Source organism: Sceloporus occidentalis, unplaced genomic scaffold, assembly GCF_023333645.1.
Source record: "Sceloporus occidentalis isolate IW3139 unplaced genomic scaffold, rSceOcc1.0.p SCAF_3, whole genome shotgun sequence".
NCBI lineage: Eukaryota > Metazoa > Chordata > Lepidosauria > Squamata > Phrynosomatidae > Sceloporus > Sceloporus occidentalis.
Window position 1 is genome coordinate 186,465,471 of NW_028316983.1, and position 27,163 is coordinate 186,492,633.

Below are 27,163 nucleotides of genomic sequence, written 5' to 3' on the forward strand. Positions count from 1 at the left end.
CAAAGAGTTAATATACACATGTTATTCTATAATGTTTCCATAAAGGAGATGGTGCTGTAATGAAAAGCTAGTAAAAAGTACTCTATAGGATTTAGGAACTGCAACAGTTTACATTATGTGAGCCTAGGGTGTATAGCAAGGATGGGGAAACTTTAAAACTTCAGGTGTTATGTACTTCATATCCCAGAAGATGCACCAGCATGACCAATGGGAGTTGTAAACCAGAATATCTGGGAGATCAAAAGGATCCCACTTTCAGAATACCAATTTAAATCCAATCAAATTGAGTTATTCCCAGTAAATATGCATAGGATACTTAGGATACAAAAGCTATACTCGGTGAAAGTAAGAATACTACAGGTTTACTTGATTAATTTGATACCAGAGTAAAAGATGCCACCTAAATCACAATACATTTAAATCACCTATACTGCTGAGTTTGACAGCAAACTAGTAATGCCAACAAAGGCAGAAAGGTAGCTTTCAGATATCTGGTTCTGGTCTTTGAACCCTTGGCAGAAAATACAAAATATTATCTAAAAAGGGTTTGTTCTCTTTATGATGTAGTTCAATAGTTTTCTTTAGAGTGTGAGATGGTTGTTTTTGTGTGGTAGGTAGGACATAGTTCTAGAAACCCTTTTATTTTCATATTTCTGAGTTCCTTAAATTCACATTTTTGCACACCTCTGTTAAAATGCAATCTCAAATACATATACTGATGTAGAGTCGTATAACTTTGTTATACTTTGTTATCACGTGTAAATGTTATTTTCCTGCATTACTGAGATTTTGTTATCTTTTCCCTCCTTCTACTACCAAAATAAGAACATCTAAAAAAGAGATGTAATTGTTGTAGAAAAAAATGTAAGACCTTCAAATTTTTGTAGTTAGGTAGTGATACAACTCATAATACTTACATCAGTGATGGACAACACAAAATAATAACAGCTTATTATTACATCTAACCCTATTTGACCTTATGCTGCATTTTAAGAACAGCCATATTAATTCAAAAGATCAGTGAAACATTCACCTTCATAGTGGTTTGCCTTAATGCCAAACCATGGTTTTGTGGTATAAAAAAACTCTGGATGGTGTTTTAGGTTCACATGCTCTCTCTGCTGTTTTATTTATTATTTCTTAGTTATAATGAGGTCTAAATTCCCTGAAGGTACCAGATCCCATCTAATTTTGGAAACTAAGAAGAGTCAGGCCTGGCTGGTACTTCATTGGGGGCCACTAAGGAATACCAGGTGCTGTAGGATATATTTCAAAGGAAGTCAATGTTAAACCATTAAAAATTAAAAATTCATTATGTAAGAAAATCCTATTAAATTCATGGGGTCATAATAAATTGACAGTTGATTGAAGGTACACAAACACACACATTTAGGCTTAAATCAAATGTTATATTGCTGCTGCAGCTTCAGTGCAATGGGACTTTCTTCCCTTGCTTACTACAGCCATGAAAGTTCTTTTGGTTCTGAAAAAGGAAAGATGAGAGTATGTGTCTTTGAGAGCCAGGTGTGGTCACTGATAGAATGGGTATGGAGGTAAATGTGGTGGAGGTCTGATGAGGTGACAGAAGAAAAAGCAATCTGACTGTATAGTTGGTTATCCTGCTTTATGGGCAATCTCTCGGTCATCCCAATATGTTGTATGATAGACCTGTGGGCTTGAAATTTTTGTTGAGGAAATGAGAAAAGATCTGCCTCCCAGGATTAGATTAGGGATAAACATGTCATCCTGGCATGTATTATGCATCCTAAAGACTGGGCCATATGAAGGGGTTATTAGTTCATTTGTGTCCACCAGGATTTTCTGTACACCAGCAAGCTTAAACTGAGGAATGATACGAATAATCATGGTCTGTTGGGTAACATCACCCTAATGAGGTTTTGCATCCTGTCTTCACCAGCCTTTGAATGTGTGTTTCTAAAACTGGGTGTTGTGTCAGGACAGGGATTCTCTTGGTGTACTACCCACTTCACCGCCCAAAAGTCCCAAACAAATCTGAACATGGTGACCTTGCTGTTTGTTCTGGAGGAGAACAGCATGAATGTTGAGGACTTCCTATTATGATTGGTTTAGGAGACCATGGAAACCATGGGATCTCCTCAGATGTTTTTGGTTTTACACATTCAGTTGGACATACCTTTGGCTTCTTTTCTTTTTTCTTTTTTTGTTCTTATGGAAATAAGGTAAGGATAGTTTACGAATACGGAAATGTAATACATTTCCTGTGTAAAGGAAAATATTACTTCTACTTCTGAGTAGCATGGCAGTAGTGGAGCAGTGTCCTTTCAAAGCATCATGCCACTCTTTGCAGGGAGTACAACAGACTTAAAATTCAAAGGGGTGGTGTAAGATGTGAAACACCAAAAAGAGTATCCTATTTTTCCTCAGAGTAGCTCCTATTTAAGGAAAAGTTAGTTAAATAGTCCTATATTTAAGGAAAAGTTTACTTTGTGACTACATTATTTTTGTTATTTTGTTTTGTTTCATAGGGTTATACCACTAAATGATAAAGCAAGTGGAGAAGAAAGTAATATTAAATAATTTAGACTTTAAAAATATTATTTAAAATTATCATAGGCATTAGAAGAACAAGCTGCCCATCACCACTCATGTCACGTAGGCAGGCCCTAGATGAAATGAAGAAGAATTATGTTTTCCCAGTAACAAAATGTTATGTGTAGGTTGTCATGAAGATGCAACTTCTTTACTCTGAGGAAAAATTCCCACTCATCATATATTAATAATTTAATGTTTGCACACACGCACACACATGTGGTAGGTTTACTCTTATATATTTATTGTTTTTATGTACAGCGCAGTGCAAATCTACAGCGCTAAATAAATAAATAAATAATAAAGTACCTTACAGCTTCTGTGAATGAACTCAGAGTTTCTCCTAAGCCTCAAGTGAGATTTTTTAAAAAATGTTTTTGTGTAGCATGTAGTAGCAGAACTGATAGAAAGATTGCAGGTTGCCAATAAAACATGTAAACTTTGTCTTCAGATCTCCTTATTCTCAAACTTACTTTGGTGATGGGAATTATCTGACTTTTGCGTAACTGCTTGATGAGACAAATTTTATTAGCGAGAGTAAATTAATATTAGGAAGCCCATTTTATAAATAATCTAATTTTTTCCAGGGTCCTTTGATATAGAATTGTGATTTGGATGTGAATATTTAATAATTTAATTCTGTATATTTTAAACAAAATGAATGGTAAAATTGTTGCTTTCTCAGTTATCACCCTTTTCTTCACAGAATGGAGAAGGTTAAAGCAGCTGGGTTGTATTGTATTCTCCTGCATTGCCTGCAAAATAATCTAGTTCCCCTCGTATTGTGTTAAAATCCACTCCATGGCAGTTAGCAGTAAAAGGGACCTTGCACCAGTAGTGTTCTCCTACATGACGTTTAGTATTATGCCCAATTATATACCTAAATAGTGATGTTTTGCACAATTAGTTGGAGGTTACTTAAGAGAAGGTTACTATAGCTGTAAGAGATGTTCAGAACATTTTAACCACTTACACAAAACATAATCTGTTTTTGGAACTTGAGACTGAGCACAGCACCTCCCTCTTCCAACCACTTCTCTGTTTCCTTATCCATCTTTAATGTAATCTTGTAATGGCATATTTAAAAATTGGCATAGCAGGAGAAGTGACAGGAGTACAGAAACCACAAATCAATATCAGTTGTAAGTGGTTCATGTTGATGGATTCTTGAACAATGCTTGCATGGTTAATGTGGTCGGAGACAGCCCAAGGAATAGAATTTCGTGTCTATCATTGTTCACAACAGCTTTCACTAACCTATTGTCTTCTAGATATCTTTTATATAAGAACTCTAAAGATATGAAAGTTTAGACCCAATACATCTGGAAGGTACCAAGTTGGTGAAAGTATGGTTTTCACCCAAAAAGGCTGATGAGTTTTATAAGTTTTACTAAATAATTGTTTTACTGTCTGGCTTCTAAACACCCTCTAAATTCTCAACAAAGTATATCCACATATAATGTAATATTGTGACATATTCATGGCTTACAATTGAGGAAGAAACTTACAGTCACTCAGTCCAACAATTTCTACAGCATCATTATTAGGAAGGAGGTCATTATGTAAGCAGTTATAATTGCTTTTTTCGTGTTTATCTTGTTTTCCTGGTAGGTCCTAATCCAACTCAGAAAGTGGGATTTGAAAATACAATTTTTCCACTTCCATTAACTAGATCATAGAACTTTTGAGTACTTACTAGTCACTAACAGTGAGGCTAAACAGGCCTTTTAGGCTGACACTGCCCTTATGCCAGACATGATTTACACTCTGTATGTGTAATGAGTTCTTTCACCAAAGCCTTCCTCTGATACATTCAGTCTTTCAATAGAGTCTTGTATTCCTGGACTGACTCTGAAATTTATTGACTTTTAATTTTTTTTTAACTATGAAGACTACTTTCTGGAAAAACTATGGGGTCATGCAAATGGGGTGAAAGGAGAGACCAGAGGCTGCTCCTACCCCAATTGGCATGGGGCCGTGGAGACCACATGGTCCCAGTCTCAATTCAGGCTGCCGCCACATTCCCAAATGCGATGACAGCAAAGAGCGGACTTTCTCTACTCCTTTTCTGGCCGGTTTTTCCTAAAAGTTGGCAGTTTTAGCCCATCTGCGTTGATAAACTGTGAATAAATAAGATTTCATTGAGTTTGTGCCTATCTATCTATCTATCTATCTATCTATCTATCTATCTATCTAGATCTATCATGCTAACTGACAAAACATAGGCTGTCATATTTTGAACATATAATTAGAAGACAGGACTCATTAGAAAAAACAGTAATGCTGGGAAAGGTGGAGGGAAGTAGAAGGAGATGAAGGCCGCAGGCTAGATGGATGGATTCCATTAAGGAGGTGACAGATATGAATTTGCAGAAACTAAGCAGAGCAATAGAGGATAGGAAGTCTTAGAGATACCTTATCCACAGGGTTGCTATGGATCGAGATTGATTCGAAGACAGTTAACAACAACAACAAAGGGACTTTCCTTTGCCCTTTCTCTCTCCTTAGGACAAAAGAAATGTCAGGAGGTTCTCCCTGAATGATATGCAGTTTGGCACAGTTGAGGGCATTAGGATCTGATGACAGCTCTGCTATGCACAAGTGGAAATTATTTCTGCTCACACACAAATGGTTGACTTGGCATCCAAGCTGTTAATATGTCTCTTCTTGTATTGTTTCCATGCAGTGAAAGAAAATTATTGTTTATCATTGACTTTTTTTCTCAGTAAAAAACACTATACATTGTCTCAAGTGAAATTTAAAATAATTTGTGAATTACAAAGTGTCTTCTGTGGTCTCTGCTTAGTCTAATATGGTGCTGACTTCTCACCAAACAGAGCTCAGGAGATTTCAATTCCTAATATAATCAGTATATTATTGATAATTAAGACTGGGATATTAGTGGACATGACAAAAGACACAGTGAAAATACAATGCTAGCACAATGCAGCATACTGTCCTGTTTCTTCATTGGGAAAAGACAACCCTGCCCTATAAACCAAACCAAATTGTTCCATGAAGAAAAATATGTCCATACAGGAAACTGCTTTAGTGGAGAAATTTGTTCCAAAGATGAAGTTTTAAGAACGTGAGGTAAGGCTGAAAGAACTAAGACAAACCCTCTTAACAGCTGCTTTTCTCATTCCTCTTTCTGTTGAACCCTTCAATAATATTCCAGCACTCTCCCCTTTTACCAGCTCTAACGACTGTGCTGTATTCCTATGACGTGATTCCTGCTACCCTTCCATAGCTCTGAAAGATGTTAGCTTACATCTTGTGTCTACTAAATAAAATTTGTCAATTCTTTCACATGTGCAAAATCTGAACTCAGCTGAATAAGTACAACTCTTCTCTGTATTTTTGTTGCGTGAGTGAGCAAGACAGAATGCAAAATGTGAGGTGTTTACTTGCATGTATTAGTGTAAGAATGCTGTTGAAATGTTGGAAGTAGGGGAGTGACAATCTGCTGAAATATCCTGTAAAAGTGAATAGGCATTTTAGTTACTAGTGAGTATCCAAGCATAAATAAAAAAATGTAAAAATACATTAATAAAAATATTTATATCCATGCTGTGGATATCCATGCTATTTAATTGGACAATTGAAAACTGTCATTTTAAAAATGATATTGCCTGTTCTAGACCACATCTATTCTAAAAACATTTATCATAAGTGTACTTATTCCTCTCACTCATAAGTTCTACAATAAGCAATCAACCTTCTGGCAGCCATTTTTAATACTAACACATGTAATTTATTTGAATTTATTTGAATACATGTCATGTATGTATTCTTTAAAACATGTTTAGCAACCTTGAGCAACAATTTGCTAGTAATTTTGTGGGAGAATATTTCTTTTAAATGTATAACACAGAAAAGCATCACTTTTTTGTGACATTGATGTTATTCTTGCTCCTCAATTCTTTTCAGATGTGATTTTGAAGACACTGCTCAATATCGTGCTTCCGCTATGAATGTCAAGGGAGAGCTGTCAGCCTATGCATCTTTGGTGGTCAAGAGTATGTTTATCACAAATGCATTCTTCAAATTGTTTTGGTATTACATGCTAAAAATTACATGCTTAAGACCACAGGACCGTTTCCAAAGACTTCTTGCCCTTTTCTTCCCTAGGATACAAGAAAGGAGAATTTGATGAAAGTTTTTTTCATGCGGGAACTGTCACACTCCCTTTGAGCTGTAAGTTAATAATTGATCAGATTCTATATGAGTAAGCCCAAGAAAGTGATTTAGTAGCATCTGGTTTTGGAAGTTTTAATTATCTCTTTTCAGGAGCCTGAGCAGTGAGAGACAGGCAGCAGAAACAGGAAACTCTTCTGTAATTTTAATGGCTAAGTTCCAAAAGTGGACATCCACTGACAGAAACAGATTTATCTGTGCATCCTTAGAACAGTATTTTCTCGAGCTGGCTGGGAAATACTTCAGAGCAAAGTTTTGGGTAGCGAAGAGGACATGGGAAGGAGAGAAAGAAACATGTCTGTTGCGATGCTCTATGGGAGGGGGGGAAATGGTGAAGCTGCTTCCAGGCATTTTAAACAACATGTCTTAAAATACTATCTTATGATAAGCATTTCAAATGTATTTTGGTTGTTCTTGGAAAGGACGGTTCACTTTTGTCTCTTTGTAAATAATCTTCAGTCATGCAGCTTTTATGGCCTTCCATTCTGATTCTGATTTTATTCTGATAGTAGACTTTTAGGTTAAGACTAGATAGGCAAAGTATTTTTTCACTTTTCTAATTCATTCTAGCTTTTGGCATTCTCTGGCATCTGTGCTCTACAGGGAGATTAAATTTTCTGATAATAATAAAATCCTATAAATTGGTGTGGGAGGAAGTTAAAACCTAGTCAAATTTTGAGCCATAATGCTCTACTCCTAGTGCAATGGACCTTCCAGTAGGGCAGTAAAACAAATGGCTACAGTTTTGTTGGCAGAAAATCTGTTTGCACTGCATAGTCTTTCTTTCTGGGCATAGCAAACTTTACCACAGTCTTTTTCCTCTTTGTCCAAGATAGCTGAAGACAGAGAAAATCACATATTGTACGCAGTTTAAAAAGCAGGAAACATGCATCCCAAGTTAGGTTTCACCAAAAGAATTACAGTTTGAATTTGCAGATCAGAGAAAGGATAACCAAACTTCTTTTTAGAATTTAGCCACTGCATTTGGGCGTTTAACCAGTCAATATAAAGCCACTTCAAGTTCTGTATTTTTTGTGCAAATTGGAGAGGGATTACTGATATAAAAGCCATTTAGGTGCAGAACATATTAGTGCTCACAAGGCTTTAGGCAGAAAGTAGGAAATTCACCTGACATATTCATGGGACAGTTGGACATGAGTGCTACTTAAAAGATCAGGTTAGAAAAGGGTTGAATATGATTTTAGGCTTCTGCTATTTGGTTGTGAACATTTCTCCTACAATGAATGTGCCTATCTGTGTATGCCTATGTTTCTGTTGTTGTTGTTGTGTTCCTTCACATCATTTCTGACATAAGGCAATCCTAAGGTGACCCTATCATGGGGTTTTCTTGGCAAGATTTGTTCAGAGGAGGCTTGCCACTGCTTCCCCTGAGGCTGAGAACATATGACTTTCCCAAGGTCAACCAGTAGGTTCCATGGCCAATCTGGGAATCGAACCCTGGTCTCACGGTCATGGTCAAACATTCAAACCACTAGTGGTGTCCCCATGCCTAGTGTCACCTGGTGTGTGTGGGGCCTGCCGGGGGGATGATGGCGGCTGAAAAAGTGTGCTTGCTTTGCTCCCCTGCTGTGGCAGCCTCTTCCTGAGGAGAGAGCCGGTGCCATGGCAGAGCCTGGAGAGATGTGCTTGCCCTTCCCCTTCACTGCAGCAGTGATTTCCTCCTGAGGAGAGAGCTGCCACCACAACAAAGCTGAGAAGGGGAATTCACCCCTTCTCATCCTGGGGGGCCCAACCAAGTGTCACCCCTCTTCTGAGGTATCACCTGGTGCAGGATGAACCCCCCACACTCCCTTAGTGATGCCACCGGGCTTTTAATCTGTTTTTTGTTATTATTGCTAGCCTCTTTGAGCATCTTATTTGTCAGAAATGTAGAATATAGATTTAATGAATAAGCGACTCTCATTGGTAGATGATCTTTTGATTGAAGAAAAACAATATCAGAAATACATTGGAAAGAGGCAGCTTTGGTGAAGGTAAAAGGCATAAGCATGTTTTCTTTTTCTTACAGATGGTGTTACTCCACATGGCTATGCTTCCAGGTTTGAGATCCATTTTGTGGATACATTTGAAGTTTCCTTTGGAAGAGAAGGTGAAACAATGAGTCTTGGCTGTACAGTTATTATTCATCCTGACATTAAGCGTTTCCAGCCAGAAATCCAGTGGTACAGGAATGGTGAGTATGTGTGGCAAGACCAACTTTTTACTTAGAGCATTCATGTATGCATAGCCCGTTTCTGCGCTTATGCATTGTAGAGAAACATTGTGAAAAAGCCTGTGAAGGGAGGTGAAATGAGGTATGGCTGACTCCTACCCAAGTACTGCCCTTTGTATTCTCAAACTGCATTGCCCAAACCCACTCTGACTCCACAGTCATCACCATCCACTGTGCAGGTACAAGATCTTTGCTCTCACTGAACACATGCCACAAGTTGATGCGTGGAGACTGTATACGATAAATGACTGCATGCCTCTGCCAAAAATACTCCATACACTCTCACTGTTAATAATAATAATAATAATAATAATAATAATAATAATAATAATAATTTATTATGCGGTCACAGATCCATCAAAACTAATAAAATATATAATAACAGTTAAAAATTAAAAATTACAGAATATACTTTAAAAGCCAAATTAATTTTGTGAAACAGGGGAAAGAATTTACTTACGTGTTCTTCATGCAGAAAAAAAAACTTAGCCACTATCTCTGTAATGGACTAGTTTGTATTCTGTAGGACTGTGATAGTGAACCTATGGCACGCGTGCCAGAGATGGCATGGAAAGCCATTTTCCCGGGCATGCAGAGGGCAGGGAGGAGGAGGAAGAGGCATGTGCCTGTTCCTCCTGCTTCTTGGCCATCCCAAGCCTTCAGCTGCATCTCTGGAGGCAGCTGAATCCCAGGGCTGGTGTGGGAGAAGGAGGAGGAAGAGGCATTCGCCTGTTCCTCCACTTTCCAGACCCTCCCCGGGCTTCAGCTGCCTCACTAGAGGAAAGTGAATGCTGGGAATGGCACAGGGGGAGGAGGAGAAAGAGGTGCATGCCTATTCCTCCTACTCCCATGCCCTCCCCGGGCTTCAGCTGCCTCTCTGGAGGCAGCTGAAGGCTGGAGATGGCACAGGGGAAGGAGAAGGAAGAGGCACATAACACCCAGTACCAGATTTTGGTTTGGACATTTGGTCCCTAAAAGATTCATCATCACTACTGTAGGAGATGTTTTAAGTGCCAGTCCAAGCTCCTGTTAACTGACATCTACATATGAAAGAAGAATAGGATATAAAGTTTATATGTACAGCTGTCACTTGGGGCTTGTCTACATTGGTACAAAATCCTGGACTTGCCCCCACTGGTGTCCTGGAACATGCTGTCACCCGTTGTGGGAGGCAGAGCTACTGGGCAAGACAGGGGCAGGGCTTCCAACCTGGAAGGGGTGGGCCTCTACGAGTAGGTACACCCTGCCCCTCCTTGTCGCTGCTCAATTTTCCACAGGAGAACTGGGCTGCAGAAGGAGCCAGACTGGCTGTGTGCACCACCCTGCCCCTCCTTGCTGCAGCCTGGTTCTCCCCTGAGGAAAACTGAGCCATGGAAAGGAGGGGCATTGAAAGGAGGGGCATTCAACCCGGCTCCTTGCTGTGGTGCCCCTCGCACTCCCACTTGCTGCTGCTCAGTTTTCCTCAGGGGAGAACTGGGCCATGGCAAGGAGGGGTGAGGTGCATGTACTCAGCCCAGCTCCTTGCTGTGGCCTGATTCTCCCAAGGAAAACTGAGCTGTAACAAGGAGGCGGGCCTAGTGCGCACACACACCCTACTCGTTGTGGCAAGGAGGTGTGGGGGCGTGTATGCTTGGCCCAGCTCCTTGCTGCAGCCTGGTTTTCTCAAGGAAAACTGAGCTGTGCCAAGGAGGGGCAATGCAGGGGGCCCTGACCAGGTGTCACCCCCCTTTGGGGTATCACCCAGCGCAGTTGGCAGCCCCCACATCCCTCCAGTGATGCTATTATCGCCCCCTATCTACTATGATCTGTTTACATGACACAAGACCAGTTCTGTAGTGAGTCTTCTTCTTTGGTGTGGTAATCTGAATTAAAATAAATTCTTTTTTATTCTGGAGTTCTCTGTAAAATGTTTTCTTGGCTGTTGCTATGATTGGACTTGATTTGGGTGGAGCCCTTCCATGTGATCGACCCCCCCCCTTCTTGATAGCATGGCTGGATGCCTCCTAGGGTTCTGCTGGGTGGGGTGCTTGGTTAGGGTGGCAATGGCAGCAGAGGACTCATCGGAGGAGGCAATAACAACACAGTCCAATTTACATGCAGGCTGTGGAACTGTGCAGACATCTGTGTTAGATCGCTTCATTAACAATCGGCGTAGCTCTAATGTGTTGGATCTGGAGCAAATACTCCAGCCTGTGCGTAGAATATTTGTGCTGGTGCAGTCAAGCCTTTGATCAAGGAAATCTAATTGATTAATTGTGATTCATTGGTGTAGCAGTTTGTGTGTTGGACTATGACTCTGGAGAACAGGGTTCAGTTCCCAGCTCAGCCATGAAAACCCATTGCATTATCTTGGGCAAGTTACACTCTCTTACCCTCAGAGGGAGGCAAAGGCAAATCTCCTCTGAACAAATCTTGCTGAGAAAACCCTGTGATAGATTCACCTTACGGTCAGCATAAGTCGGAAGCAACTTGAAGGTACATGGTAACAACAACAAAGTCAAGCCCTTGATCAAGGAAACCTAACTGATTAATTGTGACTAATTATATGAGGCATATTTAATTAGCTATAAATCAGTAAGTCTATATATAATCGTACATTAATACAAAACTAGTTTTTGAGAAAGGTGCATTGTTTCTTTGTTTTCAGATGATGTATGCATGAACTACAGAAAGCAAAAGAGACATTACCTCTCATGTATGAAAGAAGGGAGAAAGCCTCCTGTTACATGCTAATGGTTATCCAAATGAATTAACAAATTTATACTAATGCCATTCCCAGCTGAATCAGTCCAACATGACATCCTTGTTCATATTTATGTACAGTACTGGAGTGTTGTTTTTTAAGTAGCATGTTGCCACTGGTTCTTACTTTTTAAAAAGTACCACTGTTTGCTTTAAAAAGGGATTACAGGAGTCAGTGTGATGTAATGGTTTGAGTGTAGGATTAGAAGTCTGGGAAACCAGAATTTACATATCTGCTCATCCATGGAAGCCCACTGGGTGATCATGAGCATGTAACACTCACTCAGTTTTAGAGAAATGCAGTGGCAAATCTTCTCTGAACAAATCTTGCCAAGAACACCCTATGACAAGGTTGCCATAAGTTAGAATTTACTTCAAGGCACATACCAATAACAGCACATTAATAGCAACTTGCTTTTTATTTATATTATTATTGTTGTTGCTATATTTTACTGTATACTTAGAAATAAAATGGACAAAAATTACCCCCCCCCCCAAAAAAAAAAAACCATCATTATAGAAGTACATAGTAAAGATTATTCATTACCTGGAAGGGCATTACTGGTCATTAGGAGCCTTTAAATTTCAACAGTTACACATGCATAAAAGATTCTGTTTTGCTTCATCTCTTTCACTTGCAGGAATTTTGATTACTTCATCAAAATGGGTCCAGATGCATTGGAGTGGAGAAAGAGCTACACTGACTCTGACTCATGCTAACAAAGAGGATGAAGGTCTTTACACCCTTCGTGTGGTGATGGGAGACTACTATGAACAGTATAGTGCTTATGTTTTTGTTCGAGGTAAGATTTAGTGGTAGTGGTGATGGTGGTAAAAACTTTCAGTAACATATATATGCACACATCTGAATGCATTAACCTGAACACCCATACACAATATAAGCAATATGTTTTAATGTTTTGTTGAAAATAAGTTTTATTTTGCTAGACTGTGAAGATTATCACATGAGGGGAAAAGTGGGGAGTAAAAGGGAGAAACCATGAAAGTAGTGTGATTGTGCCCAACCTTTTCAGATGATGTTGTCCTCATCCGGGACTGCTCTTGTGAAGAACCTGGCATGCTCTAGCAACAATTCAGTCGCAGGGAACTACCGTGAATTAGTTTCCAACAGCCAGATTGAAGTGCGGTTGAGCAGGTGCGAAAAGCAATCACACTTCAACTGCGATGTTGTGGGGGCATCCGGGGACATTTACCTACACTACAGATGCAGTGGATGATGGGACTCTTCCCAGCAGCCAGTTGCAAACAGCCCCTGCAACTATACGTGGTCGCATTGGCAAGATTTCTTCAACTGGAGGGGAAAAAACAAGCTACTGAGGACTTTAAACAATATGCTCTCAAAAGGGTCATTTTTGTTGTTTTGTTTTGTTGTTTTGTTTGTTTGTTTTTTGGCAGATCAGCACTTTTCCAGACTTCCGCTCTATGTTGTTCCTCACCTTGTCATTTTCTTTCTGCCTGAGACACACACACACACACACACACACACACAGGGACACACAACCTGGCACCTTCTCTCTACCCCTCAGATTCCCTTGAATGAAGACTGGGAAATTGTGACACTGCTCCTGTAAAGACCTATGGGGCGAGGAGGAGGAGGAGGAGGAGGAGGAGATCGTCTCCACCCCCAAATATCATGCTGCACTTATTTGATCTCATTTTTTTCTGTCATTTTATTCTGTGCTTGATGGAAACATTAATGTCAGGCATGCGCTGTCATGCCAAAACACCACATGCACAAGACGATCACCCACATTGTACAAGCGATTCATTCATACATTTTCATTCTTGCAAAATTGTGTGACAGTGTGAAAATAACTAGCAGTATAGCACTTCTGTTGCACTTCCCTCCAAAAGCACCATTGTGGCTGAATTGGCCTTGGTGTGATAATCTCCTATGAGTAAGAGTCTTATTGCATGAGAAAAGACAGCTGGAACAGAGTGGGAGAGTAGTGGTTTTCTCCATGCCTCCCTGCATTCCATTATAACACGTCCGTTATCTTCCTGAAGGAGATAGATGTAAAAGTGTGCCTTTTGTCATGCTGGAAAAGTCTGTTCAACAAAAGGCATGCTTTTACAACCATCTTCCTTGGGAAGAAAATGGAAATGTTAAGACAGCATGCAGAGAGACACAGAGAAAGCCATGACTTTTCCACCCCATTTTGGCTTTCTTTTCTCATGTGATAAGGCACTTAGTGGTAGTGGAAATACTAAGCATGAAAGTACACTGTAGGAAAAGGAATTGGGTAAGATAAAGGAGAATAATTTCTTATACTTCTCATAAGAATCTTCAATATATAGGATAGGAAATTAGTGAAAAGGCTGTAAAAAGATGAGATAAAATATTGTAGTCAGTACTAATCTTCCTCGTGCCTTAAAATTATCGTATTCTCCTTCTAAAAAAATTATGCTGATTTGTGGGAGAAACCGTCTACTCACTAGTCAAGAAAAGCTCTATTGCTGTTATTTTTAAGTATACAGACACTCAGTGGAATAAAAAGACAGGAGAAAGTCTACAGCTAACACCCAGTATAGAGGTTTAGTCATGCAGTCCTATACATGACTACTTGAAAGAAAAGATCCATTGAATTCAGTAAAATTTATTCAGGTACGTGTGCAAAGGACTGCATTCTAATTTGTTTTGTTTACAATTAAGAGGTACAAAGATTAAGCATTTTGAAAACTGAGAACACTGATGCTTTCTAACGTGAAGGGGAAAGGTTTTATAAAGCTCTAATAGAATTCTCATGGGTTATTTGAGCAATTTTTGCTGATTTAGTAGCACCTGTTTTTGTGATACCACAAATAACCACCCCCTGGGATTTTTTTCAATAATTTGTGATCATGCCCACTGTGGTCTTGGTCCACAAGCGGACTGTTATCTGCATTTCCCTACATTCTGCTGAACAGGGCAAAGTGGCGCCATTCTGGGCTTAGTCAGAGAGCCAAGAATTTGGGTTGGCATTACTCTCTTCAGCTGCCTTCAGCAGCTGGGACTGATTTAGAGTCACTTCATGAACCAGTGAAATGTGATGATACCAACACTTGTTCAAGAGACATTCAAGCACTTGTTGAGGATAATTTCTCTCCAAGAGAAATTACATTCATTGTTGAAAATTCTAAAAACAAAACAATTAAAGGAAAGGAAAGCAAATATTAGTTATCCCACCCAACACAATCCTGTGCATGCTTACTTTGACATTAGTCTCACTGTATATATAGCATTTGCACCTATAAATTTAAATTAGAATTTCAAACAAATAGTGCATTTTGCCTCCAGGAGAAGATAATTCTGTATGGATTCTGGTATATTTGATCTTACTGTGGTTATTGCATGTTACAAGGCACAGGTCTCATCCATATGTTTGTGTCATAATATTAATATTGGGGGAAGGGAATGTTTCAAGGAGAATATTAGTCGGCAGAAAGGACCTTTATCTTTCTTTGCAATTTTACCATTTTCTATCATGGAAATATTATAGTAGGAACAGTTGAAATTGTTTAATTATTTTCATTTTTTAAAAAAAGCTATCTACACATGCACAGTTATTTTTAAAAGCATGATATATATACAGTCCTGACCAGCCATTTCTCCTAACGTATGGATTTCTGTACATGATTTTCTCTGCTGTATGACTTCTCATATCCATTTTTGAATACGTTGTAAAATATAGGTAAAAGTAAAAATTGCAAGGTAATTTTTTCAGGTCTCCACTTTCATTCTGAAAGTGCAAATGAAGTTGTTTGTAATGTAATGCAAACTAAACAAATTTCTCCCTAATCCCTAGATTTACAAAACTATTAGAAAGAAAAAATTTCCTCCCCTGCCATATTCCATTTCACAGCATTTGACCCACCAGCCACTCTGGATTAGGGAGACAATACCATGAGAGACAGTGTAATACAGTGATTAGAGTGCTAAAGCAGGACTGAGAAAATCCAGGTTCAAATCCCCACCTGGTCATAAAGCTTATTGTGCAATTTTGGACACACCATTATTAGTAAGACTAATCTATCTTGCATGTTTACAGTACAGTAATGATTAAATTAGTATGTGATGCTGCTTTTCTCTATAAGCCTTAATGAGGCTATGCTTTTAGTGCTTCTACCATTCAGTCAATATTCTTTATTTTTAAAACTATTGATTATTTAAAATTATACCAACAGTGCTTCCAATTTTGATGCTTGCAGAGACATATTTTGCCATATTTAAAACTATTCATTACTGGTTGCTCAGCTTTGTAAAATGTGTTTCTCCCTCCATATAGATGCTGATGCAGATATGCCAGGAGCCCCTGGTTCTCCACTGGATGTGAAATGCCTGGATGCTAACAAGGATTATGTCATCATCTCTTGGAAACAGCCAGCTATTGATGGTGGAAGTCCCATCTTGGGATACTTCATTGATAAGTCAGTATTTACACCATGCTGAAATTACAACTAATCTCCATGACAATGTGACCTTAAACATCTCTTAGTCTGGGAAAATATCTATCTTCTTTCCTGATGTCTTGTCAAGTGGTGGGCAGACTGCAGGTCTGTGAAATCTATTCTTAAAACAACACAGAAATCTACAAACCAGAACTGGGTGGAAAAGCAACGGAATTCTGGGATGAGAGATTTGTTTTGTGTTGTTGTTGTTTGATGTTGTGTACCTTAAAGTGGTTTCTGACCCTAAGGCCACCCTATCATGGGTTTTTAATAATAATAATAATGATAATAATATTACTGTGTTTAACAATGGGGGTGTCTAAAATCGTTCCTTATGTACTGCATTGTACAAATTGATTTAATCCTGTAGGTCCAAATATGAGTGTATCTGCACTAAAGAGTTATAGAACCTTGATACCAGTTTATGTATCATGGCTCCATCCTACAGAATCCTGAGATTTGTAGTGTGATGAGTTGCTTAGAACTCTTCGCTTGAGAGCTGTACTCTTTTAAAGCAGTCCATTAGCAGAGAATTCCATGTACCTTAGCTTACCAAACTGCAAATGCCAGGATGAAGTCATGACAGAGTGGTATCAAAGTGATAAACCATGCACTCTATACACACTCTTAATTAACTTATGAAATTCACTGTCATGTGATCTGGTGATAGATTGAAAAAAAAGATAAGAAGGAGGAGATGTCCATCAGTAGTTATCAGCCCTGGTAAAGGCGGTATCAAACTGCAATAACTGAGTAATGGAGATACATTCCTACGTTCTGCCTACCCTTGGTCAAGTTAACTTATGGTCAGAAGTGAGTTTTGGCAAATACTGCTGTGGCACACTCATAAAAATGTCAAGAAACTACTGTGTGCTTAATAATAACATGTTTGATACTTTTTCCTCCGTGTGCTCATTCTTTGTGTAAATATAGAAGCAAAGCACTACGCTCAAGTAGGGCTCTCTTTGCATAATTGCCCTTTCTCACATTCTTGGCTCTATGTGTAGAAACCAGGTCTGGTGCTACTGAAATAATCTTCTTCTTTTCTCCATGCTTAAAATGTAGTTGTGGAGAAGAAAGTATGAAAATTGCAATGTCACAATATTTATAAACTTGAATGCACAAAATTTTATTTAGGTAATCTGAGGGAACTGGCTGATTTTAAAAATGAGAAAGACCCAGTTCCTGTTCTTTCCAATTTTATATTGGAAATGGACACACATTTTGTTTATCCCAGAATATTTTCAGACAGCTCCCAGTACAATCAGAAAATTTTTATGCCATCTCCCCCATGTCAGTTTGTTTTAACTCAATATATTTCAGAGGGAGGAACTGCTAAAACCACCTCTCAGTATTCTTTGCCTAAGAAAATCCTGTGAAATTCATGGGGTCACCATAAGTTGACAGGCACCTTGGAGGCCCGTACACACACACAAAATCAGAAAGCACAATAATAAAATTTGGGACTTTTCCACCAGTCTGGATGTGCCCAGTGAGAGCCACTTCAAACATGAATGCTCAGAAGCCTAATGTGCAGAAGAAAGGGACAGAGGGGCTTGACAGACCAGCATTATACTCCAGCAGAAGGATGGTGTCGAGGTGTGGTGTATGCACGCTGCCCACCCCAACTCTGCCAGCGTATCTCTGGATATGAGTTATGTCAAAGAGGTGCACTACAGTCAACACTGCATGAGAATGTAGCTGGAGATATTTGGGTGTATATTCAGAATTTACCTGAGTTAGTAAAAAGGTTTTTCGTTTCCTCTCCTCATCCTCAGATGTGAAGTTGGCACTACTCGCTGGTCCCAGTGCAATGAAACTCCAGTGAAGTTTGCACGCTTTCCTGTCACAGGCTTAATAGAAGGACGCTCCTATGTATTCCGAGTCCGAGCTGTGAACAATGCTGGAATAAGCATACCATCTCGTGTTTCAGAGCCTGTGGCAGCACTAGATCCTGCTGATAGGGCTAGGCTTAGAAGTAAGCACCTTTATAATAGATTTCCTCAAGATGTTTTAATCTTTAATTTTGGAAAGATAAGCAAGGTGAAAGTGCAAGAACTTTCCAGTAGAGGGAGTAGCCATAAAGCAAACCCTTCATCATTCAAAGTTGGACTTGTTAACAATGACAACAAAAACACTCTTGTTATGTTTCTCATTATTCACTGCTGCTTGAATATCTTCACTTGAAATATCCAGCATAAGAACCAGAACTGGAATAGTCTCCATGATGAAGCTTAAACAAATCATTTCATGCTGAGAAGGAACACATTTTCAATAAGATGTTTATGTTGTGATATACTTAGAATAATGTTTTAGCCATCCCCATTGATTATCTTGTCTCAAACCACTCCTGTCAGATAGGCTGTCAATATCTTGGCATCATACTCAAAAGAATCTTTCTAACTGTGATAATGGAATTTGTCTGAATAATTAATGTGTCTCTTAAGGATCTATATCATGCTGGAGCTCTAACCTAAAATTATATTAGAAATTATCTCTGTCTTTTTGGCCTGGTTAGGATTGATATAGTGCCAGAGAATTCTCTGTGAATTTTCGTATGTTCAAAGACATTTACAAGATACCAAGGGAATCGTTTTCTCTATTGTTTTTGGCCTCTCCCCCCTTCAAAAAAAAATCCAGTTGTGATACACAAGGTTCACTGTTCATTTTTATGGGAATAAGATTGCCAGGTCAGGATAGTGTTATGCCCTGAGATTTCAGCACCAAAACATCAGACCAGAGACCACCCATTGTGATGTCACAGGAAACAAGTCCTGGTATTGTTATAGGGTCAATACATGGTGATCTTATAAAGCACAATGTCTAAAGCATCAGTTACAGTTGCATAAAATATGTTACTCCAAGAAAAAATACCAAGTCTAATACATAAGGAAAATATATATATTTACAGACTTCTCAGGGCAGTGCCTGAAGGAAGTAGGTCCTTAGATCATAGAACCAGTTGAAATGTATATTGAAAAAAGTATATGCTCACATGTGGAACCTTGAATTCAGTTTTGTAAAAACTATAAACGTAATTCTAATGGACGATAGAGTTTGCTGACAGCCATCAGATGTAGTAATCCACTTGCACAGTCGTCCCTTAGTATCCACGGGTATTCTGTCTCAGACCCCCCTGTCAATACAAAAAAACATAGGAACTCAAGTCCTATGGTTTTCAATGACACCACATGCAGCCTTTAGAGATAAATATCTGCTATCTGCGAATGTTTACATTTGCAGATGGCAAGTCTGTGGTTGGGGCGGGCAGGCAGTACAATTCAGCACATTCTGTTTTATTTATTGAAATACTGCTTCCATAGTCCTTTGTTAATATAGAATGTTTCAGATATAATTGCATTGCTTTGTTAGATAAGCCCTAGTCTGGTTGAACTCTGCTTCTGTTTCAGGTCACCCTTCTGCCCCCTGGACTGGACAGATTATTGTCACTGAGGAGGAGCCTACAGGTAAATTCCATATTTTTATGAAAGCAGCTTGGTCTACATTCTTTGTTACATTTGTTTGTTTTTAGACTTTGTTTGTGTTGCTGGTTTCAAATATTTTTTGGGGTGCCTTCCCTCATGAATATTTATTAGTTTTGTGTGATGAATGATTATTCTCTAGCTGTTTAAACTAATTATGAATATTGAATTTATACTAATGATGACTATTGAATTTTGACGATTGAATACTGAGTTTTGTAGCAGATTGTATGCCTCTATGTTAACAGACACCATTTGTGGAAATCATTTAGGGCTGGAATGATTTGATTAATTTTTTAAAAAACTGCACATAAAGCAAGTGAAGGATGAAACAGACTGCCTCAAAGAGGCGGCTTGAAGGCACCCCTGAGAAAGCTAGATTAGGGCCATGGCAACCGCACACTGCGGCCCCAATCCGCCCTTTTGCTGGCCTAAAAATAAATGGTAAATAGCTGCTCCTTTCTGCGCTGGCAAAAAGTCTGCTTTTTCACCTCACAACGGATGGAAGCCAGCTTTCAGGTGCTCCGGTAGCATGTGGCATGTAAATGCCATGCCACCGGAGTGCCCAGAAGCTGGCTCACATGTGGGCAGCCAGGCATTGTGAAGCTGGGTTCCAGGCGGCTTCAGAGCATGCAGCGTCAAAATGCCATTCTCTGAAGCCACCCAGATGGTGACACAAAGGGGCGGTCTGTTTTGCCCCTTAAGTTCCCTAAACCTGTCTGGAGTATAATAAGGTGCTGACAGAACACCTTCCACCAGCACAGCCAGAAGGAGAGTGCCACTCCTCTCCTGTGTAGCATCCAAAGAGTCTTTTTTTTTTCAACAGGAAGAGATCCAGTTGTTGACTTCTACATCACTTCCAGCAGAAAAACAATCCTTTCCTGGGCCTAAAACAGACCACAGGGGACTAAAAGTTTAGTGAAAATGCACACTACACACTTTAGGGAGTGTTTGCAGGCATTTTGAGGGGATATTCCCCACCCCACATTTTGCAGGGGTAATAATGGGCAGCCTTCCAGGGGCCCTTATGAGATGGCCCCCTAATCCCTGACAGTTGACCACACCAAATTAGATGTGTATTCTGGGATAAAAAAACCTAAAAATGAGGAAGTCCATATTTATGTAGTTCAGTGATCTTGCATTATCCTTTTCCCCAAACCATTGTAATTGGAGAGCGCTGGTGAGATTTTTCCCTGGGCTGGAAGTTGGAGTTTGTTAGTGAGCAACCTTCCTCCTCTCCCCCATCAACATACCATGCATTATGTGGTGCTGTTGGAGCCGCACTGTCTGGATTTGTTGAAATTGTCATTTTCACCAGTTGGTCCAAATGCCTCTGAATCTGGACCAAACTATTCCAGATATGAATTGAACTAAGCCAATCAAATTCAGATCTGATGTGAACTGGTTCAAAATTCAAGTTTTGTCTGATTACAGAGCCCTAAATTTTATCTGCCAACCTCAGGTTGCTTGGCATCACAGAAACAAGCCTTACTAATAGTTAAAAGGCTTACCTACTGCATGTCTCTATTGTAGCTTTGGCTTAGTAATGTCAAATATTATAAATACCATTTTTCCTTCACTCTTATTTTATACAGAAGGCATTGTTCCTGGATCACCTTTGGACCTTCATGTTACAGAAGCCACAAAGAACTATATTGTACTTAGCTGGAAACCTCCATATGAACGGGGTCATGAGGGTGTCATGTACTTTGTTGAGAAGGTAAAACCAAATTTACCTTACATTAATTTCCCCTTAGGTCCTTTTTTCTTCTCAGAATAAGAGCTTCAGCCTGCTGTATTTCTTATTTTGAACTATGTTTATTCCACAGCAAGTACAAAAATCATCAGATAATGTTCACTGCAATGAAGAATGAAGATTGCAGTGAACAGACAAGAAAGAACTGAATGGGTAGCAAGGACCTCCAAAGTAATCTCTCCCCCTGGACACACAATATTTTCATTTACTTATATTTACTTTTGTCATGAGCTATTTATTTTGTGCAATACAGAGGATTCAGCTATAATTACAGTCTATAAAAATAAGAATTGTCAACAAATGAATAAGCTAATTGATTCTATTCTGGGAGACATCACATTAATTCTTCCAATTTGTAATTATTTTCTCCAATATATGTTACCTAATATTAAAGTATTAACTGTCTTGAGACAGGACTCAAGACAACTTGGAGGGAAAGGCAGAAAAAGTGATTGATTTTAGTAGTGTTAGACCCTGAGAGCTCTGACAGTTGGCAGAAGATGCCTTCTCCACCTGGTTTCCCAACTGCACTCTTTGGCTGCACCCACACTGAGAAATAATCCAATTTGACACCACTTGAAGTATGCCATGGCTCAATGCTATGGAATTCTGGGAACTGTCATTTCTTGTGGCACCAGAACACTCTTGATAGAGAAGGCTAAATGTCTCATAAACCTACAATTCCCAGAATCCCATAGCATTGAGCCAAGACAAAGTGATATCAGACTAGATTAATTTTGCAATGTGGCTGTAGTCTCCGTTTCCCCCAAAAGTTGCACCTGACAATGAGGGGACCTTCTTTGCTCTGCTCTCAGGTGATGCTTGTTATTGATTTGGTCTGAGTTCTCCCTCACCTATCAGCTTCCTCCATTCTACCAATCCCATTTGGGAGGAAACACAAATCATGAGGACCTGATTTTGGGGGGAATACATGGAAGAAGTAGAAGAAGAAGCTGACAGGAAAGTACCTTTACAGAAACTCCTTTCTACCTGCAAATCTCAGATTCCAACCCTCTTTCCTTCTTCTTCATATTTATAAAATTTGACAAGATTTGATTAATGTCTACTGGCCTGCTTACTATCTTTTTAACTAACTCCATTATTCTGTAGCTTGTATAAATCTGTACAATAATGTTGATCATTCTTGTTGTTGGTAACAACATATTCTTCAGCAATTTAATTAAGGTAATAGTAGTAGTTCACAACTCTAGGGTGACAATTATATCTTTTTTCATTTCGATACTTTGCCTTCCCCACAACTTTCTTTTCTTACAATCCCAAGAGACAAGGAGAGGCAATGCTGTGGTTGCACAATTCCATTACCTACTTTCAGACATGTGTAAATAAATTAGACTTACTTTATTTTTGCAAAATAAGATATAGCTAAGAGAATACTAGAAACAAGAAGAGCATTAATCACCCAAAATATGGACATTTTTGCTGCATTTGGCTAAAAGCAAGTTTGGCTCCCTTCAGACAGAACCTTCAAACACCATCACAAAATGGTACTCCATTTTAGTTTAGTCATGAACCATCATGAAGCACTGTGACAGAATAATTTGCTTGCTTTTTGCTGGACGGCTGCACAGTTCCTTGCTGTGAGAGTTCTCTTTTGTCCAATTTTAAAATTTTGATTTTAGTGTGTTGCAGGAACTGAAAACTGGCAAAGAGTGAACACTGAGATCCCTGTAAAGTCCCCTCGCTTTGCACTTTTTGACTTAGCTGAAGGGAAGTCCTACCAGTTCCGTGTCCGCTGTTGTAATTCAGCTGGAATTGGTGAGCCTTCAGAAGCCACTGAAGCCACTGTGGTTGGTGACAAACTTGGTAAGTGTATAGTTGCAGGTTGGTATTTTCATTGGTAAATGCAAAATAATAATAATAATAATAATAATAATAATAATAATAATAATAATAATAATAGCAAGTCAAAAGTGTTACCCGGTGCAGGTGATGGCTTCAGTGTTAGTGGAGTGGTGAAGTTGCTCCAGGTTTCAATATGAACTTGAAATAAGCTGCCCAAGGTGATGAATCCAGTCCCCAAAATAGATTCAGCATCATGAATAGTGATATTAGAGTTCAGACTAAATTCCAGAAAGGATTCACCATCCCACTGATATGGAAGCTACCAGCCACAACTGGGTGGTACATTTCTAGCTTAGCATTTCTTCGTAGGCAACTACCAGGAGATGTGACTGGAAAGACCCTGTCAACACTTGGCAATAGGGTACTGTGGAACTGTGAATGCTCACCCATTTACTGTTCGGAAGTCATTGGGTGGTGGTGCAATTTGGTCAACCTGCTTTCAGATATCTCAGCAATCAATATGGCCACAGTGATGTCTATGAGACCACCCTCCAATTAAAGTTTGTTACCACTTGCAGAATGGACAGAGCAATTTAATTTTAGTTATTTTGGTACAAATACCTCTGTTTACTAGCTTTTTTTCATCAATATTTTAGATTAATTTAGATTACTTGTAGCTTTTCTGTTTCACCTCTGTAACAATGGCCCAAAACACACAGGCCTAAAGGAGCGGCTTCTGGCAGCTTCAGGTGTGTGGCATGCAGATGACACATGCCCCCGGATCAGCTGGAAGCTGCTCTGGCCAAAGTCCATTCCTTGCCAGTGGCCCACTTTCAGGGCATGTCATGGTCCCAGGCCAATCAGGACTGGAGCAGCCAGAGGCCCCTCCAAGCCACCAATCTGCTTTGCCCCATTGACAATTAGAAAGTAGGAAAACCCACATTTTCTCAGAATTTATAATGTTGTCCTCACCATTCAGCCTTTGGCTCATACACTCAACACATTTTAAAAACTGCTCAGGTAAAATAGATAGACAAAACAAAAGCATTAGATTCATCTACACTACAGCACACCATCTGTGTATTGGAGCTTCTGCAGATTGCCCTATCACCATATTAGCCAAAGGTGACGCACACCCATGGTGTGCTGCCCATTAACTAATATGGACTTGAGCTCCCGTGGATTTTCCCATCCCTGGGAAAACAAATGGTGATTTGCTTTAATTTGCTAGTAATTATTTATCACTTGATGTTCAGTATTATATTTACACTAGCATGGAAAAACAGTATTTTAATGTCAACTATGTTGATCATTATTTTTTTTCTTTTTATCTCTAGATATTCCTAGTGCTCCTAGCCATGTTGTACCTACAAGAAATACAGACACCTCAGTAGTTATTACTTGGACAGAATCCAAAGATGCAAAAGAATTGGTTGGGTACTACATAGAAGCAAGCAAAACTGGATCTGGTCACTGGGAACCATGTAACAATAATCCTGTGAAAGGCACAAGGTAGTAGGCTTGTAGTAAGCTTCTAGGCAAGCTTGCAGTTTTCTGTACATTGAAAAAAATATTATTTTGATATCTCAAAAATGTTCAAAAAAGGACATTTCTTCAACCTCAAATTAAACTTGGGATGAAGTCATGGTTTAATGATGTTATGCTGAAACACCATTTGGTACAGACCTAAATGTCATTTTGCTAGGAAAAAACTTTAACAACAAGGTTATTGTTATTAGATAATAACAACAGATGTTGTTATGATATTTTATCCACAGCAATATGTGTCCTTTAAAAAGCAATGCATTAAGTGGCACAATTTCAGATTTCATTGGGAAAGTAGCAAAGTTATCTGCAAGTATATTTTAAAGGGGGTCTATTTTAAGAAAATTTGCTTGCTTTAAAAACAAACAAACCTCATAATGACTGCAGCACAGCTATCTGCAATGTTATCCTAACTTTTAAAATTTAAATCCAGAATATTGATGGCTTTGGTTACAAATGGACATAGGCCCATTTATTTTTAATTATTTTATAGCAATTGTCACCTGATAGGTAGAAAACAAAGTTAGGATATGTGTGTGTGTGCATATCAAATATTAAAAGATACAATGCATATATTAAATAATTAATTGTTCAGATTTTTTAAAAAATGCACAGCCCAGCCCAGCCTTATTGCTGTTTATAAGGATGAAGGTCCATAAGGCATAAATCAATTATTGAAGGGAAGTAAATGGCCAATGGTCTTGGCAGGATTTCATTTAAATAGAGACCAGATGCATTTTGACCTATGGTTTTCCTCAGTGGCCAGTGAAATTCTTGTATTTTCTAGTTCTTTTCTCCAGACAAAGGTTAATGCATCAATATACATTCCTGTAGAATGAAAATCCTCTTCTGCTTCACTAACGACAGCTTATTTAATATAATTATCTCTTCCCCTGCCTGGATTTGCCCTTTTTCCCATGCTGCTCCCTATTCCTTGAACCTCCTTCCCTTACCTCTCTGGACTGCCATCTCTTTAACCAACTTGAAGACAGAACTAAAAACATTTTTGTTTAGGGAAGCATTCCACCTCATAACTTTACTGAATGATTATTATTGCCATTGGCCATTCCCTTACATGGGGGATCCGTTCCAGACCCCCCCCCCCCCCCAATAAGAGGAATTCCACATATGCTTCAGCTCCATTTAAATGAATGGGGCTTGTGCACATGGTGCGGTAGTACACGCACCCCCTTCCAGAGTGCACCGCCCCTTTTTCCAGCGTGGCTTTCAGCATATGCTAAAAGCCGCATAAGGTGCACCCAGGTCATACACGAGAGCACTGTTTGTCATATTTTATTATATGTTTTAATATTATTATTTTTGTTTCCTTAGATTGTACACCTTAGGCAGGTTTTTAATTTTTGTTTTAATTTTATATACTCAGCATGTATGGTACTGTGCAAATTTAAAGTGCTTTATAAATAAAGTTTAATAATAATAATAATAATAATAATAAGGCTGAATGCATGCACACACGTACACGTTTTATATCTTTGCCCTCTTTGTTTCTACTGTTTTTGTGAGCTAAAGCCTATATCATTTTCTTTTGTTGTGCTTTACCAAGTAGGCAGAAATACTGAGCTGTTCAATAAATATATGTTCCTGATGAATAAATTAAATGTGACTCAAAACATGAAGTGGGATTGCCTCCTTTGCATCCCCAAAATGTCATCTAACTATATACCCTGTCTGCTGAAATGTTTTCTTATCAGGACTGTGCCAGAAGAGAATGTTCCTATTACATCTTGGATATTGCTGTCCATCATAGAGTGGAATGTTTATTTTCTCTGAAAGAACTATTATAGTTCTTTTGGAGTAGGTGGGAGCTTTCACAGAATACTTGGCCCATTCGGATGTATCCACTCAAGTGTTCCTCCAACATATGAAAGAGAAGAGTTGGGACATATGTCCAAGCTCTCCACATGTTGAGGTGTACAAGCAGGATTATAAATTGCACAGAGTGGCTTTATCCAAAGAACAGATTCCCTGTCCCTGCTGCAGACATTCTTCACTAATGCAAGGATAGCCTGAATGATTGGAAACACAGTGAATTCATAAAGTTTGCATTTTCCAGCTTGAGTTTTAGTTTAACTCAGACCTAAAACATCTAGCCAAATTTTCAGACTTCCATACTTCTTCCCTTCTTCTTCTTCTGTCTATTTTTTCACTACTCAGCATGAAAAAGGTTTTGGAGAACCCAAGAGCTTCCACACTGTAGATCCAAAGCTGGTCTTAATATTGCCTCCATGTGGATTTTATATTTGGGTTAGTTCTCAGACCCAGCACAGGAACTTCCATTTTTGTTGTGGAAGTGGGGAATTCAATGAACTCCTCCCTCCCTGTGCCTCATCATTTGAGGGAAAGCATGCCAGAGGAGACACCCAG

General features: G+C 39.0%; 1 protein-coding gene across 3 annotated transcripts in view; it reads left to right on the top strand.

The window, feature by feature from the left end:
• Window positions 1–27,163, top strand: part of MYOM1 (myomesin 1) — a 104,434-nt gene that overhangs the window by 40,097 nt on the left and 37,174 nt on the right. For all 3 annotated transcript variants that reach the window (XM_089517109.1, XM_089517110.1, XM_089517111.1), the window contains 10 exons: window positions 6,502–6,590; window positions 6,703–6,768; window positions 8,798–8,962; window positions 12,385–12,546; window positions 16,030–16,171; window positions 17,971–18,170; window positions 19,603–19,659; window positions 21,270–21,394; window positions 23,071–23,254; window positions 24,571–24,745. In XM_089517109.1, the coding sequence (XP_089373235.1) occupies window positions 6,502–6,590; window positions 6,703–6,768; window positions 8,798–8,962; window positions 12,385–12,546; window positions 16,030–16,171; window positions 17,971–18,170; window positions 19,603–19,659; window positions 21,270–21,394; window positions 23,071–23,254; window positions 24,571–24,745 (1,365 nt within the window). The remainder of the gene's footprint in view (window positions 1–6,501; window positions 6,591–6,702; window positions 6,769–8,797; window positions 8,963–12,384; window positions 12,547–16,029; window positions 16,172–17,970; window positions 18,171–19,602; window positions 19,660–21,269; window positions 21,395–23,070; window positions 23,255–24,570; window positions 24,746–27,163) is intronic.